Raw genomic sequence first — 18,709 nt, 5'->3', positions numbered from 1 at the left:
TGCTTCGAGGACAGGACTACGTTCTCAGCATTGCCTGAAAGCACACATCTCAGCCCGGGGTTCTGTGTTCTGTGTGGCACAGTGTGGGATGCACGATGCATTGGTTACGGCAGAATCTACGTTAGTACCACTGCTTTGGCCCGACTGTGCTGTCACCTGTGGGCATGTCTCTGTCGAGTTATGCAAAAGGAAACTCTCTCTCTCTCTTTTTTTTAATACGTAGCTTCAAATTCAGATGGGAATTCTATCTGTATCTTCTTCTGCATGGATAGTACTCTCTCTATTTCTAACTACATGTAAGGAAAATTATTTCCAAAATCCAGCCCTTATTTCAGTACCAAGGGCTTGTCATGGGGAGTAAAAAAGGCCATTACATATAAACAACAAAGGAACTACTAAGGAAACACTGCAAGATGCAATTATGAGGGCAGACAGCTAGTTGTGGATAGTATTAAAAAAGAAACCAAAAACTAATATACAGCTTTTATGAATTTAAATCCATACCATCCTATAATATTCCAGATATCAGTAAATGGAACTAACTCTTGAAGTTCATTTACAAAAAGGACCTAAGCAGAAATACAAGGTTAGGACATTAAGTCTGCATTTCACAAAAGAAAAATCAGATGTAGGTAATTACATACTAGCAAAAATAAATACAAGCTTTTGAAATTCATGTTGCACGCTGGATCACTGTATCCAAAAAACACCCTAGAATCACACCTCGGTGATTTATAATCAGTCTAGATTTCCCTTTATAAGTATCTCTGGGGCTTCCCTGGTGGCACAGTGGTTGAGGGTCCGCCTGCCGATGCAGGGGACGTGGGTTCGTGCCCCGGTCTGGGAGGATCCCACATGCCGCAGAGCGGCTGGGCCCGTGAGCCATGGCTGCTGAGCCTGCGCGTCCGGAGCCTGTGCTCCGCAACGAGAAAGGCCACAACAGTGAGAGGCCCGCGTACCGCAAAAAAAAAAAAAAAAAAAAAGTATCTCTGGAGATTAATTACTGTCCTGTTTTATTAAGACAAGTGGCTTGGGGCTTCCCTGGTGGCGCAGTGGTTGAGAGTCCGCCTGCCGATGCAGGGGACACGGGTTCGTGCCCCAGTCCGGGAGGATCCCACATGCCACGGAGCGGCTGGGCCCGTGAGCCATGGCCACTGAGCCTGCGCGTCCGGAGCCTGTGCTCCGCAATGGGAGAGGCCACAACAGTGAGAGGCCCGTGTACCGAAAAAAAAAAAAAAAAAAAAAAAAAAGACAAGTGGCTTGGTCAAGAAAGACCAGCTGTAATTGATGTTGGATTAGAATGTATCATCACATACGATGGGGTTTTCTGCTATTCATTACTGCACACAAACCACTTAGTAAATTAGGCTAAAGTTTGGATAGCACGATCTAGTTTACTTAGTGCTGTTCAATGCTGGAAAATGGAACTACTGGCAGGAAAAGTCCTGAAAAGTACTCCTTGGAGCCAGACGTGTTTCACAATTAATATTTTTCCAGATTTTCGAAAGATTGTAGTTTACACTCTGTCTATTATTGGATATCCAGCTGGACTTTTAGTCGCCAGGACATAATTGAACATCATGCCAACATAGGACAGGATTAGAACTGTGTAGTAGTATGTAGTTACTATATAAAAATAAGGCAATTGACTTCAAATTTATCTGTAGTCAGAAAAACAAGAGATTTTTCCAGCTAGGAATGTGAAACAATGTAGGTATTACTAATCTGTAAAGCTGCCTGGAGAAATCCTCAGTTTTTGTCCAGAGAATGTAGTTTTGCAAGATATGAGGGGGAGAGAAACAAGAGAGGCCACCCCCTGTTACGTCGTTTCTTTCTTTTTTTTTTTTTAATTTAATTTGGCTGCCTTGGGTCTCAGTGTCGGCGTGCGGGCTTCTCTCCAGTTGTGGCTCGCGGGCTCTAGAGCGCAGGCTCAGTAGTTGTGGCGCACGGGCTTAGTGGCCCCATGTGATGTGGTGTCTTCCCGGACCAGGGCTTGAACCCGTGTCCCGTGCATTGGCAGGTGGATCCTTAACCACTGGACCACCAGGGAAGTCCCTGTTATGTACCTTCTAGTCCAAAACAAAACTGGTTCTTGAAAAGCAAAGGGAAAAAAATGAAAGACTTGTAGAAGGCGATCATCTGCATAAAAAAAAAAATCCACTGTCAGCAGAACTGCAGACATCTGGAGAAAAACAAAGCACGTTTTTGTCTCTTGATGTTGCTTGTTCTTCGGGAAGGTTTAACAGCCTTGATGAACAGGTTCTCCCAAACGTTCATGTGTCCTTTACGCCCATGGAAGGGAAATGATGCAGAAAATCGCTGTGGCATCCTCAAGCAAATGATCGTCATTATTGTGCACCTGCTGAGACTTTGGTCGTGATCGGAGCTTCAGGCTCAGCTGATGGAGGTGGGGCGAGGTGTGTGCTCAGGACCGGGACTGCAGTGATTTCTGAGTGGGACGGATAAAACTGGGACCTGTCCGTCTTTCCCTCCATGACATGCATACCCGCTGAAGAGATAGTAACTGTGGCAAGCAAATACTAATCCCAGTTCACCTCCTTCAAGAAATAGTCTTGAGACACTACCAAAAAAGGTGACAGGCCAGTATCTTTGATGAATGTAGATGCAACAATTGTCAACAAAACCTAGCAAACTGAATCCAGCCATACATCAAAAAGATCATGCACCACGACCACGTTGGATTCATCCCAGGGTCACAAGGATGGTTCAACATATGCAAATCAATCAGTGTGATACACCACATCAGTGAAAGAAAAGACAAAAACTACATGGTCATTTTAAAAGAAATATATTTTTTTTACTAGTTTATTTGATAAAACAAAAAGAAATGAGTGAAAAAAAAGAACACTGGCACCAATTACCGTCACTAAAATGTGAGCAAATAAAAAGAATTCTTCTATATTAAAAAGAATCTAAACCCGGGGGTTTTCTGTTCCCAGTAGAAAGACAATAATCATACCTCTCCCTCTACTGTTTCCTTTTCTTCTTTCCTCCCTCCATCCCTCGCTTCCTTGCTTCCTTTTTTTTTTGAAAAAAAATATTCTTTAAAATAGAATGGAACAATAACATTGTAAATCAACTGTACCCCAATAAAATTAAAAAAAAAAATAGAATGGAGCAGTGGGCACCACATACTGGGGTTGCCTGCGTGTCCGTGGAGACGGAGTGTAGCCAAAACCAAAACTAAACAAAAATTTCCTGTTCTTAGATAATGTAAAAACATGAAAACCTATTACTGAAATGATTCCCTACTCCCGTTTTTACGAGATAAGCCCGAGAACTTTCTACAAGTGCAACTGCAGTGAACCGGACATACTGCTTATGCAGTCAGTGAATTCTGTAGCTTCCCTTGGTGCCCAAAGAATTTTACAGATACTGAGGTATTTAGAGTGTTTCCTTATCTGCCGTACCTCTGAAAGCCTGAGCATAATAGGGCACATCAAGTCATTTAGGGGTTGCCAGAGTCTGGATTTTTTTCAGGGGAGCTTATTGAAGGAAAAGAAGGTAGGCAGAATGACAAGATGAAATGTGAGTTTGTGTTCCTGGGAAGCTAGGTCTGTGGTCCAGACAGTGTTTTGTAGGGGACCGGGGATGGAATGGCATTGAGTAGTGTCAGGTCATTGCTTGGGAATGGGATGGAGCCGCCATATGCACTGAGCACTACCAAGTCATTGAACGGGAATGGGATGGAGCCGTCATATGCATTGAGCAGGCTTGGGTAGTATGGATCCTGGCACACATTCATAGCGGGGAGGTGAAGGTGGACCTTTTAGGGTCTTCTCATTCCTGTTTATAACAAAATTAGGTGAGTGGGGGGATGAGGAAACAACCAGTCAACCCACAGGGAGAGTTCAGGGAATGCTCTTATGCCTGTGGTCATAACGTCTAATCCAACCAATAATTCACATTTTTAAGTATTTTGGAGATTTCATGATTCAATCTTATTTCAACAAGAAAGTTTCTACTCTGACCATTCAGCCTTAGGGAATGTGTATTTTTGCATGTTTGAGTGTATGGTGATAAATGGTGACCACACAATGGCGACTGCAGTCCAGGTTGATTTGGATACTTACCTATGTTACTCTTTTTTTAAGTTATTATAAAGTATTGGCTGTATTCCCAGTATTATACACTGTATCCTTGGAGTTTACTTTATACCTAATAATTTGTACCTCTTACGCCCTGTGGGTACAAACCTGCTTTTAGATCGTTGTTCATGTAACTTTCTCTTTCCACTGACTTCCCCCGGAGCAAAGAGCAAAAGTGAAAGGGAGGTCCTCCTGATGGAGATCTGCTGATGGAACTGGGTAGAGGGGACCCCAAATAAAGGAGCACTGGTTTGCATTATGCAAAGGTGGCCTCAAGATTCCTGCCCCCCTACAAGGTGTGCATCCCTTATGTAATCCCCTCCCCTTCTCTGTAGGTGGGGCCCAGGGATGATGGGGGTGTCACTCCCATGATTAGATTATGCTATATGACAAAAGCGAAGGGACTTTGGAGATGTAATTAAGGTCCAAAATCAGTTGGCATCGAGTTAATCAAAAGGGAGACCATTGGGTGGGCCTGGCCTAAACAGGTGACCCTGTGAGAGAGACTTGAAACAGAAGCAGAAATTTTTATGCTGGCTTAGAAAAAGCTGACAGCCGTGTTTTGGGAGGGCCATGCAGCACGGAGCTGAGTGACCCCTTGAAGCTGAGAGCCACCTTTGCCCGACAGCCAGAAAGAAAACGGGACCTCAGCCCTACAACCGCATGGAACTGAATTTCACCTACAACCCGAGTGAGGCTGGACTAGGATCCCCAGCCACAGAGGATGACCCCCCAGCCCTGTTGACACCATGGTTTCAGCTTTGTGAGACGCAGAGCAGAGGACGCTGCTCACCCCCACCCAGACTTCTGACGTAAAGAGCTGGGAGATGGTAATTGGGTGTTGTCTTCGTCCAGGAAGTTTGGGACAATTTGTTACACAGTGTAGCTAGCTGATACCCATGGCTCCCTTTTCAAGCCTTCAATCCAGGTCAGAGTGAGGAGAGCCCTGCAGGCAGATGGGCGCCTGTACTCCCTGGATTCAACTTGTTAAAGCTGGTGTCTACACCCAAGTCAAGTAACCACACGACCTTCTCACCAGGGACTACGAAAGGGGATCCTGAGAGCAACAAAGGAAGTTGGCCATCTTTGTACGTTTGTTTGTGTTCTCGTGGTAGGAAGTCTTTTCATCTCAATAAAAGCTGCTTGTGAAGAACTTTTTCCACCCTGAACCCCACATTACTGATGTTGTCCTGCCTCCTAGTGGACAGAAAATTTCACAAGTTAGAGTGCTGGTCGCATGGGTGGGAAGAGGGCATATATTGGAGTTGGAGTTTTCCCCTTTTTTCCATTTCTGGCCACCAAACTTTACTCTTGGAGTAGTTGAATTTCTTTTTTCTTTTTCTGTGACTGAGATCATTCACTGATTGATTGACTGATTAATTGATCTTAGGTTGTACACTGCGGTGTTTTGTTTTTTTATGAAGATGTCCCGTGTGAAAATTTAACGTGCATATACATTCTGAAATGATTACCAGAACCGGTGCTGTATTATATACTTGAAATTTTGTGAGGTCAGTAGATCCTAAGCGTTCTCATCACACACACAACACACCCATCACCATACATGGTTACCATTTTGTTGTGTGTGTGTGTGATGAGAACATTTAAGATCTACTGTCTTAGCAGATTTTGAGTATATAAGACGGTATTGTTACCCGTAGTCACCATGATGTACATTAGACCCCAGAACTTTTTCTTCCTATAACTGGAAATTTGTACCCTTTGAGCAGTAGCTTCCTATTTTCCCCCAAACCCCAACCTCTGGTAACCACCATTCTACTCTCTGCTTTGTAAAAAAAAAATATATTTTAATTTTATTGGAATATAGTTGATTTAAAATGTCATGTTAGTTTCAGGTGTACAGCAAAGTGATTCAGTTATACATATGCATATATTCATTCTTTTTTTAGATTCTTTTCTCATAAAGGTTATCACAGGATATTGGGTAGAGTTCCCTGTGTTACACAGTAGGTCCTTGTTGGTTATCTATTTTATATATAGTACTGTGTGTGTGTGTGTTCATCCCAACCTTCTACTTTATTCCCCTCCCCCCCACCCACCAAGATTCCCCTTTAGTAACTATAAGTTTGTTTTTGATATCTATAAGTCTGCTTCTGTTTTGTAAATAAGTTCATTTGTATCTTTTTTGTAAATTAGATTCCACATATAAGTGATATCATATGGTGTTTATCTTTCTCTGTCTGGCTTACGTCACTTAGTGTGATAACCTCTAGGTCCATCCATGTTGCTGCAAATGGCATGATTGCATTCTTTTTTATGGCTGAGTAATATTCCAGTGTATATATGTACCACATCTTCTTTACCCATTCATCTGTCGGTGGACACTTAGGTTGCTTCCATGTCTTAGCTATCGTGCATCGTGCTGCTGTGAACATAGCTGTGCATGTATCTTTTGAATTATGGTTTTCTCCAGGTATATGCCCAGGAGTGGGATTGCTGGATCATATGGTAGTTCTATTTTTAGTTTTTTAAGGAACCTCCATACTGATCTCCATAGTGGCGGCACCAATTTACACTCCCACCAACAGTGTAGGAGGGTTCCCTTTTCTCCACACCTTCTCCAGCATTCGTTGTTTGTTATCTTTTTGATAATAGCCATTCCAACAGGTGATGAGGTGATATCTCATTGCAATTAAATTTGCATTTACCCTGTGATTAGTTACGAAGCGCTTTAGTTGGCTATGAGGAATGCTCATGTCATCTTGGTGTTATAATCCATAAAAAGTGGATAAGACACTCATACTAAACCTACACTAGTTAGGGACTTGTGATCATGTGGGCTGGGTGGAAGTTACTTTTAGTCCAGCTCTGTGGGTGGACAAACTAAATAAGATCCCCAGAAGGACCATTTACCTCCTGGGAGTACGAATTGCTTTAAAAACTCTTTAGAAGCCCCTGTTTCCAAGTAAGACGCTGATTGCCTTCTAACCATCTAACCGTCTGGCTTACCAGTTAGTTGGAGGTCATTCTTTTTTTTTCCGGTACGCGGGCTTCTCCCTGTTGTGGCCTCTCCCATTGTGGAGCACAGACACCAGGCGTGCAGGCTCAGCGGCCATGACTCACGGGCCCAGCCGCTCCGTGGCATGTGGGATCTTCCCGGACCGGGGCACGAACCCGTGTCCCCTGCACCGGTAGGCGGACTCTCAACCGCTGTGCCACCAGGGAAGCCCGGAGGTCATTCTTTTGTCTTTAATTGTAAAGTGCTTTGAGGCATCTGTTACTTGTCTTGGGGTCGATGGAGAATGTTCTCACTTTAATTTCATTTTCCAAATATACTTGGCAATCATAAACATTTGAATAATCTGTAACCTGAAAATTTCACAAATTTCAACACCTTTTACCAAAGCTTTTTACCTGTGTTGTTGTTGACTCTTTTTTGGTGGTGGCAGTGGTTTATACTTGAGATTCCGGGGTTGAATGTAACGTCTTCCTGTGATGGTTCAGTGGAGGTGGTTTGGTGTCTCCAAGGAGAGAGAGAAAAGCGAGTGGGGAGACTTAAAGAAACGAACTTCCCTGGAGGTGGGTGTGTGTGTCCTAAACATGTCTGTCTGTAGGGAGGAATCCCTGTAATCTGAGGACCAGGGCTTTGCTTGATAAGGGTGAGCTTGAGGCTCAGGTGGGCACAGGGGGGATAAAACAATTGCAGCTGGTTATTGTAAGACAACATTGGATCTCCAAGATATCTTTGTGATGTGGACAAAAAATGTCACCAGCCTTTTCATTAAACAAAGGATGTTGCAGCCATCAAGCCCTCAGCCACTGCAGCTGCCCCAGTGTTTTGCCCTGAGGGTATTCAGGATGGAGTAAAACAGGATCCTGGCCCCAGAGAGTTAAGGTGCATATCAGAGGAATGATTTTAATGAGCTCAGACTCCTGCATCTTCCCATATATAGAAAAGCGCCAAATTCATTAACTTGAGATGTCTGGTTTCTTTAATAATCTTTTGATGTTTGAACTACCTGGTCTTTGTTGCAAAAACTCCTGCGTACCCTGGCTGCTTCCTGACCTCTTTGGAACAGTCCTCCAGAGCTACCTGAGAGGCTGTATCCCAGGCTTAAGTCGTCAGCAAGTCCACCAAGTAAAACATAATTCTCAACTTTTAGGTTGTGCTTTTTTTTTTTTTTTTTCAGTTGACAGTTTAGAAAAAGGGAATATGGACAGAGCAGAAATACTTCAATTAGGAGAGCATTAGACTTAAGAAAAAGGGGATTTTGAACTATGAACCATGAGAACAAGTGACGCTGGGGCAGTGGATGTGCACAGACAGGCATCAAGGGACCAAGGCAGGTGGATGAGACCACTCAGGTGCACCTACCTGGCTGTGCCCACTGACCTCACCTGCAGGGACGGGCAGCTGTAACACAGAGCAACCAAGTGGCTGGGGCCTTACGGCTTCCCTCGGATGCTGGCCGTACAGGCTGGCTGTCTACGGTCTGATCCTTTTAGAAGTACAGACACACCTGGGAGGTATCGTGGGTTTGGTTCCAGACCACCACGATAAATCGAATATCACAATAATATAGGAAGTCACGAATTGTTTGGTCCCCCGGCGCATCTAAAAGTTATGTCCACACTAGACCATAGTTTAAGTCTATTATGTCTTGGGAATTCCCTGGCAGTCCAGTGGTTAGGATTCGTAGTTTGCACTGCTGGGGCCCTTGGTTCAATCCCTGGTCAGGGAACTAAGATCCCACAATCTGCGTGGCATGGCCAAAAATAAAAATTAAAATTAAATTAAGCTTAAAAAAATTTTTTTAATTAAAAAGTTGCACGTGGATTAAAAGTAATTCACGTGTAACTTAAAATCTTCTTTTTTTACAATTTTTATTGGAGTATAGTTGATTTACAATGTTGTGTTAGTTTCAGGTAGGTGTACAGCAAAGTGATTCAGTTATACATATACAGGTATCCACTCTTTTTTAGTTTTTTTTTCCTTACAGGCCATTACAGAATATTGAGTAGAGTTGCCTGTGCTATACAGTAGGCCCTTACTGTGTCTAAAACAACAACGCACATACCTTTATTTAAAAATAAATTTACAGCCCAAAGTTGCTTCACTTCCTTGTGAGCCTTCCCTGAGCCATATCCTGTTGCAGTAGTCACGGGAAGGTTCCCTGATCACAGGTCAGCATCGCAAACAGGATCCTAATGAAAACGTTTGAAATATGGCGAGATGGACCAAAATGTGACCCAGAGACACAAACTGAGCAAATGCTTTTGGGAAAATGGCCCCGACAGACTTGCCCGACGCGGGGTTGCCCCAAACCTTCCATTTGTAAAAACAAAAACAAAACCAAAAAACCCCAAAAAGTCCACAGCATCTGCAAAGCACAATCCATTGAGATGCCGTACAATGAGGTCTGCCCGCACTGGTCAAAGAGAAAAAGCAAATCCACCTTGTGGTGTGGAGTCACAGCCCCCGAGAAAGCACGTCAGCCAGGCCCTGTGGTTCAGAATCCGGTTGCTTCCTGAGATATTTCCTGAGATGCTGTCTGTGATGCCGAGTTGCTCTGGGAAGACCACCCTTGCGGGGCGGGGGGGTGGGGCTTCCGGAAGAGAGGCTGCGAGGAGTTCATTCCACATGCGTGTCCTGGTCCTGATGCAGAGCTGTCCTCTGGATGCTTTCTGGGTACAGCCTCCTATTCCGGGAAAATGCACCCCACTCAGGACATGTCCTGGGGAGACATCCTCCTGTTCAGGAGCCATGGAAGGGTACTTGTCACCAGCAGAACCAGAGAGAAAAATGCTCATTGGTTTATTCACTTTTCTCACTGTGTGCCTGGGATCGTCTCTCTCTCTCTCTCTCACACACACACACACACACACACGCACACACAGAATAATCTCCCTCTGTCCGCCTTCCCTATCTGGTTTTAGGGGCAGCTTGGTTCTGCTTCCTACCTGGAAAATAGCATCTCACGTCTCAACAGACTTGAGTCTGTCTCTGTGTCTAGAACAGCCAAGAGGTGTGTATATATCACGTTTATCTTTAAGTAATGAATTATTATTTTTCTGGTTGACAGGCATTTGATGTATTTCTGGTGTATTTGTCTCTGCCCATAGAAACGATGCGCATACAAATATTCGTATACACATCGCCTGGTAGACAGGGGTGAGACATTTTCTAGGGTATATACGCCTAGGCGTGGAATTGCTCAGTCCAGTGCTACACACACATTCAAAATGATTGTGTCATATTACATTCTTTTCCAAAGATCTGGCCCAGTTTCTGTTCCAAAGAGCAATGTAGACATGTACTGATGTATTCTGTATTCTCAGAAACCTTGATAATGCGAGGTCTGACGTTTTTGACACCTTGGTGGATGTGAAGTGACATCTTCTGGTTTTAATTTGCATTTCCCACTTGCTGTTGAGATAGCACGTCTTTTAGGGAGTGTATTTGGCATTCCGTTTTCTTCTCTTGGCGAGTGCTTGCTCATGTGTCTTGTCCATTTTTTCATAAGGTTGTTTGGCCTTTTCGTATCACTTTATGGGTGGTGTTTCACCTTTATCTTCTAAATAGAGAAATATAGGGAAAGGTGAGAGGCAGGCTGTGATAACCAAGCTGTTCTCCTTCTGGGTGCATCCTGGTCCTTTGGGGGACCCTATTCCTTTGTCTGGAGTGAAGACAGGGCCAGGACTCCGGAAGCCGCGTCCCTGCCTGGCATGGATGTAGCAGCCGGCAGCTCCCCGAATTCGTCTGTGACGGAGCCGGACAGTGCTTGCTGCCCTCACACACAGGAAGAATGAGCCCTGTTCCCCGTTGGGGAGGCAGGGGGCAGATTGTCCGGGACCCGCTGGCCCCGTGTACGGGGCCTGTGCTTGGTGTCGGGATATTTGAAAGCTGCCCTCATGCTCACCTGAACTCCCTTCACTATAAACGGTGCCTCTCAGCCTTTCAGGGTCTTGGTGGCCCTAAAATTACCCCTGTTAGGTTCCAAGGCGGGCAGTCGTTATGGTGAGATGCAGAGAACCAATTCTAGGAGCCCTTTCATGGCAGAAATCATCTCTGAACAGACAGCCTCTCTGAAAATCGTCTTGTGTCTTTCTCGTACGTGCTTATGTTTATCCCCGTGGAAACGTTTTAATTTACATTTTTGTTTGTGAATTTTTCTTCTCTGAGTATTGATGTGAACTCCCTCTCCTTCTGGTGCTATTTCTTTGCAGATTTTTGTATCAGAACAAGGCACACTTCATAAAAAGAATCAACTCAGGCTTTTCCCCCCACCCGTGTGTTCTCAGTCAGTCAACAGAGGTGGGATTATCTATTTTTTTGAAAGTCGGAAAAAATTTGATAAAATACCATGGACACTGTCCCCGCCTTTTCTGGATGTCGTTCTTTCATTAATTTTTCTATTTCTCCCATATTCGTTGCTCTGATTAGTCCTAATTTCCTTGATTAGGTCGTAACAATCAGTGTTTTTCTCAGAAAAGCATTCATTTCCTTGAGATGTTCATATTTTACTTGTAAATCTAGCATATTATTAATATCGTTAGAAGCACACACCTATCATTTTAAAATCTTCTTCCTACGATAGACTCATCCCTATTTGTAAATTTGCATTTTCAACCTTGTCAAATATATTATTCACAGTCTTCTCTGGGTCTTTGTTTCTGTCTTTTTTTGTTTTTTTTGGTCTATCGATCTGTCAGATGCTCAAAGACGTACACTCATTTCTCCCATAACCAGTTTGGTTTTGTCCACTTCTCCCTGCATTCCCAAGAGTTCCTGAGAAATAGACTGCGATATTGTGTTATTCAGAGAACATGGCACATGAGGATCGTGACTTCAACTTGACTGAGCGTTGGACCCACAGATAACGATCCATGTTGCCCCATTAATATTTTAGTCCTGAATCATCTCCACCTTATGTCAGTAGGGCCAGCCCTGCTTGATTTCTGCTTGTTTGCCTGATACTTTTCAGCCTTTTAATTTTCAATCCCTGCTTTAAAAAGCTCTGTAATGAATATCCAGAAGAACTCTGAGTATGGTCTTCCCATACGAGGCTACCATCTTGGTTTTGCATCCTGACCAGCCCCTTGGGGTTCACTCTTACTCTTTCAAACTGCACCCCTACCTGTTTCCTGGATGTCCTGTTTTGCTACCCGGACAACTGGTATACCTCCTGTGTTCCAGTCCTCTGCATGGCAGACGTTCTATTTCTTATTTCCTAGGGGTATCTTGACCATTCTCAAAACATCGCAACCTTCATTTCTCTAATTATCCAGATAGAAATGAAGGTGTTCGTGATGGCAGCCCAGGTAAAATGAAAAATGTCACTTGTGTCTCCTTCTCCCTGCCAGGAGCCCTGCTGTGTCAATTACCCCATCCCCTCTCACCGTGTGCATTGTTGGGGGGATGCAGCCCCTACTTGGGTTTTAGGTGAACCCCTAGCATGCATGAGTCCCCATATCCTGTCAGTGATCAATCCTGGTGTTTCCACTCGATGGGGGGCAGACCTCACAGTTTGCAGCTTGTCTTGGGCGTCTCTTTTCTCAGGGATGGAGCCCTTAAAGCCTTCTGGTCTGCAGGGAACAGTCTGCCTTCCTCAGTGGTAGGGCTTGATTTGAGGGCTCATATTCCCTGTGCAGTGTCACCCCATCGTCCTGCCAGTGATGCTGTTGTAGAGGTGAGGGGTGGGGGGCAGCTCCTCAAAGGATGTACAAAGTGGGTGCTAATGACAAGAATGGGCAGAAAAGAAGCAAAAGCCAGTAGCTCCTTCACAAGGCAGCGCTCTCAACGTGGAACATCAGTCCTCATGTTTCTGGTCATTTCTGATCCTTTTCCCCCAAGGAGCAGGGAAAAATCATCTTCTGACATTTCGAAGATCCAGTAACCGTGCTCTATTTCTGGAAGCTGAGTGTGTGGGTCCACCCATCCTTTTACCATGGTTCGAGTTATTAGCAGTAGTGTAAGTTTTCCTCTTTTTTTTTTTACATTCTTGGGAGTGTTTCAGGCGAAAGTTAGAACAGTGTGTCAGGAATGCCTATCCAGATGGCACCGTGTTCTAGAGCAGAACTTCCAAACGCCCTGTGGCAAAACTCCCTTGTCCCCAGTCTGTCACAGCCTGATGCCATTGGAGACAGAATAGAAAGGAATTATGAGAAAAAATACATGTAAGACACGTGCAAAACGGGAGTGCCCAGTGTTGCTTTTTTTTTTTTTTTAATTACTGGATTCAGCAAACATAAAATGACTTGATTTTTTTTTTTTAAATTTCTACACGCATCCTCAATTTCTGAACGCGTCCTCTGGCAGACTGGTAACCAACAGATCACAGGATGGTGCCCGTCCATAGGCCACGCTGAGTAACTCTGATCCAGGAGCATGCCCACCCCCCACTCCCACTGTAATTTTTTAGGGAAAATATTGAAAATATTTTAATAGATATATACACTCGCTTGTCCTCAATGGCTGTGTGACTTGGCCCACATAGGTTCCATTCTCCGTGCTCAAGATTATCTTAAAATGTCTCTTCTGAGTGAACACTAGCATATATGTTCCAAAATATGTACCTTCCCAAGCGAGTACTTTTGCTGGCTCTCAGGTGTAATTATATTTAAAACTCCCTACAGAAACCACAAACCAACAAAATCCTGCAGGCATGTCTCACCCCTGAGATGTACCGCACAGTAGGTGCTGGTCCTTAGGATATGGAAACCGTACTCCCCTCTGTTCCCGGGTCCTGGGGCCACGGATGTCCCTGTGAGCATCTTACCAAGAGCTGGGTCTGGGGAGACCCAAAGCGATCCTTCAGCAGAGCCAGCTGCGACAGTGCAAGGACCGCACTGCTGCAGAATGACCCAGAAAACTGCCTTCCGCTCAGAACGGTTGTCTGGCCTAAGTTCCCCTCTGGACCACAGGATCATCTTCTGAGCTCACTTGGTTGTTGGATGAACTCAGTCCCTTGAGGTTGTAGGTCTGAGGTCCTGACTTTCCTGCTGGCTCTTGAGTGGGAGCTCTTCTCAGCTCCCAGGAGCTGCCCTGAGGGTCTTACCCCATAACCCTCTCCCAGTGAGGCAACTTATTTCTTCCAGAACAGCAGGAGAATCTCTCTGTCTCTAGTCTTCTCGCAAGAGGGAATATTATGTAATGAAATACAGTCATAGGGGTGACATCCCAGGATCTTTGCGGTGTAAGAGGACACAGTCCCACCCACACTCAAAAAGAGGGCATCGTCCAGGACGTAACTCATAGAGGGTCTTCTTAGCGTATGTTTCCCACAATGGACCTTCCTCTTTTCTCTAATCCAGTGTTACTTCCCAGGAGGGATAGAAGTTAACCTCTTTAGAAATCGTCTTAGCATCTGCAGTAAATTGGAGGATAACCACGCATTTTTTGTCTTTCTCCAGTGGAATTTCTGTATTGTGACCTGGCGTCCATGAGGTCTATCCAGCGGTTCGTCCAGAGGTTCAAGATGAAGAAAATTCCACTCCACGTCCTGGTCAATAACGGTGAGTTCTGGTGAAATCCAGAAGTTAATTCAGACACAGACACGAGCTCTAGCGGTCCTTTGGGAAAACGGGATTCCCAAGGAAATGTATGTTTCAATTGTTGCCACTGCTTTGTTCCACTGATGTGTTTGGCTTTCGTTATCAGAACAGTCAATTTTAGGATGTTGCTTTGAAATGATGTAAAGTGTGATGATGTGTCCTGTGGATTTGATACTTGGACAGGTCCACTTGGGATAAGATATGTGAGGGACATGCAGAGGGTTGGGTGTTTTCACAAGGGTTATTTTATTAAAGCCTCAGTGTGTTTCCATGACGATCATTATCTGGGCTCCAGACCCTCACGCCCAACTGTCTCTTTTTTTTTTTTTTTTTTTTTACAACTTTATTGGAGTATAATTGCTTCACAATGGTGTATTAGTTTCTGCTTTATAACGAAGTGAATCAGTTATACATATACATCTGTTCCCATATCCCTTCCCTCTTGCGTCTCCCTCCCTCCCACCCTCCCTATCCCACCCCTCCAGGCGGTCACAAAGCACCGAGCTGATCTCCCTGTGCTATGCGGCTGTTTCCCACTAGCTGTCTACCTGACATTTGGTAGTGTATCTATGTCCATGCCACTCTCTCTTGACATCATCCTTACAGCCAGCACTCTTCAAACGTACGTGTGGAGTCCACATCTCCCCTCCTCTTGCCTTCCACCTGCCCCCTGGCCACCTTCAACACAGACCACCCAGAGCACTGCTGTCAGCCACGCTGAGCTCTTCAGAGCATTGGAAACACGTCTGCTTTCTCACTTTCCTGCCCTTTTCCCTGCCTCTTTCTCTCTTCCGCTGCTACAGTCAACTTGTTTCATAAAAGTTCATCCAAACTCTCCAAAGAGAAACACAGTGATTAACATCTCCAGACAATACATATAGAGAACGAAAGCTATTGTAAGCATCCTGGAAAACATTTGTGCTGGTAGAATTTAACACATTGCTTTCAGACTTGGAGATCCAATATATAAAGGAGGTAAATAGTTAAATTGATACAGCAGAGACTTCCCTGGCGGTCCAGTGATTAACGCTCTGTGCTCCCAATGCAGGGGGCACGGGTTCAGTCCCTGGTTGGGGAACTAAGATCCCGCATGCCACACAGCGTGGCCAAAAATAATTAACTTAATTAATTAATACAGTAAAAGGAATAGACGTAAACAGTGAGTTACAGCCACTGTACTTTTTTCCCAAACAGATAAAACATTTGTCAAATTATTTGTATTTTTTAATGTCTTTTATTCTGTTTTTAAGATTTTCTCTTTACCAAGGTTTTTAAGCAATTTTATGGATTCATTTACTTATTTTGGTCGTGCCCCGTGGCTTGTGGGATCTTAGTTCTCCGACCAGGGATTGAACCCAGGGCCACGGCAGTGAAAGCGCTGAGTCCTAACCACCGGACTGCCAGGGAATTGCCAAATTATTCGTATTTTGGATGGCAGGGAAAACTAGGACCCTTGTGATCATACTGAGCCTCCCGTGGATAATCCAGGGTCATTTTCGCATCTAAACGTCTTTAATCTAATCCCTTCTCCGAAGTCCCTTTTGCTGGCACCCCTTTTTCTGAGGGACCCTATGCACAGTGCCGGGGATTAGGATGTGGACACATCTCGAGGGGAGGGAGCATCGTTCCTCCTCCTGAGGCTGTGACACTTGTCCACCTGCTTCTGGCTCCCGAGATCTGCTTGTTGTCATTTCCTCACCTTTCTCTTTGTCTTGTGTATTTTATCTTTCTCCCATAATACTAATGGGGTTGGCGTTCAGGGTCAGGGTCAGATAGAGATACTGCTGCTCAATCCACTTGTTTAATTGGAGATTCCCACTTAAGGGAAATGCATGGGATATAAACTGTGTCTCCAAAGCTACACATATGCATCTGTGGCTTTGATGTGTGGGTACCTATGAAACACCTACAACGAATACCATTTCCCTCTACTTAGCCTGGGAAAGTATTCTGCGTGTCGTTAATGCTGGCGGCTCTTCTGGGAAGGTTCAGAATGAACTTAATGTACGCTTGATTGATATTTTTCAAGTCCCCCAAAACGATTATGCCTTAGACCTCTTTGCAGAATTAATGCTTTCCAAGGACATGGCCATTTGTGATCCTCAGCGCTGGGGTGGGGTTCCTTTGGTGGGTGTTCATCTGTGTCCTCTGTGATTAGGAAGAAAACATTATAAATGGCCACATGTACAGGTGAATTACATGGAGGGGCCACGGAGATGTGTCGAACCACACATCTTTTTTCCACATTAAATTTAACACCCTCAGGAATCAGTAACGGCAGTGCGTGCCCGGTATGCTGCCATAGTGCAGGATTCCTGAGATTTTATAGGCACATGCACAACAGAACTGAATATCCACTGAGGGTCTTTTCTGCACTTTCAGTACAGCCTTCCATCTGCCAGGAAGTAGGGAAAATTATGTATCTCAAATCTGATGCCTTTCCCCAACAGATCTCTGCTTTGGGTCAACAGAATTTTAGTGGGAAATATGTCTGCAAAGCACATTTGCTGCAGTGGAGAGAGCTCTGTGGGGAAAATACCATAGGCAAGACATATCAATGTGTTCTCCATAATTCACCCTCGCCCTGAAGTTGCTGTTTTTTAAAATTTTTATAAATTTATTCATTTTATTTGTTTATTTTTGGCTGTGTCGGGTCTTCATTGCGGTGCACGGGCTTCTCATTGTAGTGGCTGCTCTTGCTGCAGAGCACGGGCTCTGGGTGCACGGACCTCAGTAGTTGTGGCTTGTGGGCTCTAGAGCGCAGGCTCAGTAGTTGTGATGCACAGGCTTAGTTGCTCCGCGGCATGTGGGATCTTCCTGGACCAGGGCTCGAACCCCTGTCCCCCTGCATTGGCAGGTGGATTTTTAACCACTGCGCCACCAGGGAAGCCCAAGTTGTTGTTGTTGTTGTTTTTTTTTTTTTTTTTTTTTTTTTTTTTTTTGCGGTATGTGGGCCTCCCACTGTTGTGGCCTCTCCCGTTGCGGAGCACAGGCTCCGGACGCACAGACCCAGCGGCCATGGCTCACGGGCCCAGCCGCTCCGCGGCATGTGGGATCTTCCCAGACCGGGGCACGAACCCGCGTCCCCTGCATCGGCAGGCGGACTCTCAACCACTGCGCCACCAGGGAAGCCCTGTTGTTGTTTTTTTTTAAAGAGAAAGCACTTTAAGTAATTTTGTTTAGTTTATATACAATGCTCTGTTGACTGTTCTGCTCTTTTTTTTTTACTTGAAGTATAGTTAATTTACAATGTTGTGTTAGTTTCAGGTGTACAGCAAAGTGACTCAGTGATACACACATGTATATATATATGTGCTATTTCAGATTCTTTTCCATTATAGGTTATTACAAGATGGTGAATATAGTTCCCTGTGCTCTACAGTAGGTCCTTGTTGTTTATCTATTTAATATATAGTCATGTGTATCTGTTAATCCCAAACTCCTAATTTATCCCTCCCCCACCCTTTTTCCTTTGGTAGCCATAAGTGTGCTCTTTATGTCTGCGAGTCTGTTTCTGTTTTATAAATAACTTCTTTTGTATAATTTTTTAGATTCCACATATAAACGCTATCATATGATATTTGTCTTTCTCTGTCTGACTTACTTCACTTAGTGTGATAATCTCCAGGTCTATCCATGTTGCTGCAAATGGCATTATTTCATTCTTTTTTATGGCTGAGTACTATTCCATTATATATATATGTACCACATCTTCTTTATCATTCATCTGTCCATGGACACTTAGGTTGCTTCCATCTCTTGGCTATTGTAAATAGTGCTGCTATGAACATTGGGGTGCATGGATATTTTCACATTATGGTTTTCTCTGGATATATGCCCAGGAGTCGGATTGTTGGATCATATAGTAACTCTATTTTTAGTTTTTTAAGGAACCTCCATCCTGTTCTCCATAGTGGCTGCACCAACTTACATTCCCACCAACAGTGTAGGAGTGTTCCCTTCTCTCCACACCGTCTCCAGCATTTATCTGTAGGGCCCTTGAGTTTTGAGATGACTCCAGTCATCCTACGATGGTCCCATGTTCCTTTTCTCTGCAGATTTTAAACCCTGCATGCATGGCTCTC

At 44.4% G+C, this 18,709-nt stretch overlaps 1 protein-coding gene across 2 annotated transcripts in view; it reads left to right on the top strand.

Annotated features, from left to right (window-relative positions):
- The window catches only part of DHRSX (dehydrogenase/reductase X-linked), a 182,722-nt gene that overhangs the window by 122,916 nt on the left and 41,097 nt on the right, over positions 1 to 18,709 (top strand). For both annotated transcript variants that reach the window (XM_079727820.1, XM_079727821.1), the window contains exon 4: positions 14,484 to 14,585. In XM_079727820.1, coding sequence (XP_079583946.1) covers positions 14,484 to 14,585 — 102 coding nt within the window. The remainder of the gene's footprint in view (positions 1 to 14,483; positions 14,586 to 18,709) is intronic.

Source organism: Hyperoodon ampullatus, assembly GCF_949752795.1.
Source record: "Hyperoodon ampullatus genome assembly, chromosome: X".
Taxonomy (NCBI): Eukaryota; Metazoa; Chordata; class Mammalia; order Artiodactyla; family Ziphiidae; genus Hyperoodon; species Hyperoodon ampullatus.
Note: the sequence above shows the minus strand (reverse complement) of the source record. Positions and strands in the feature narration are given on the sequence as shown.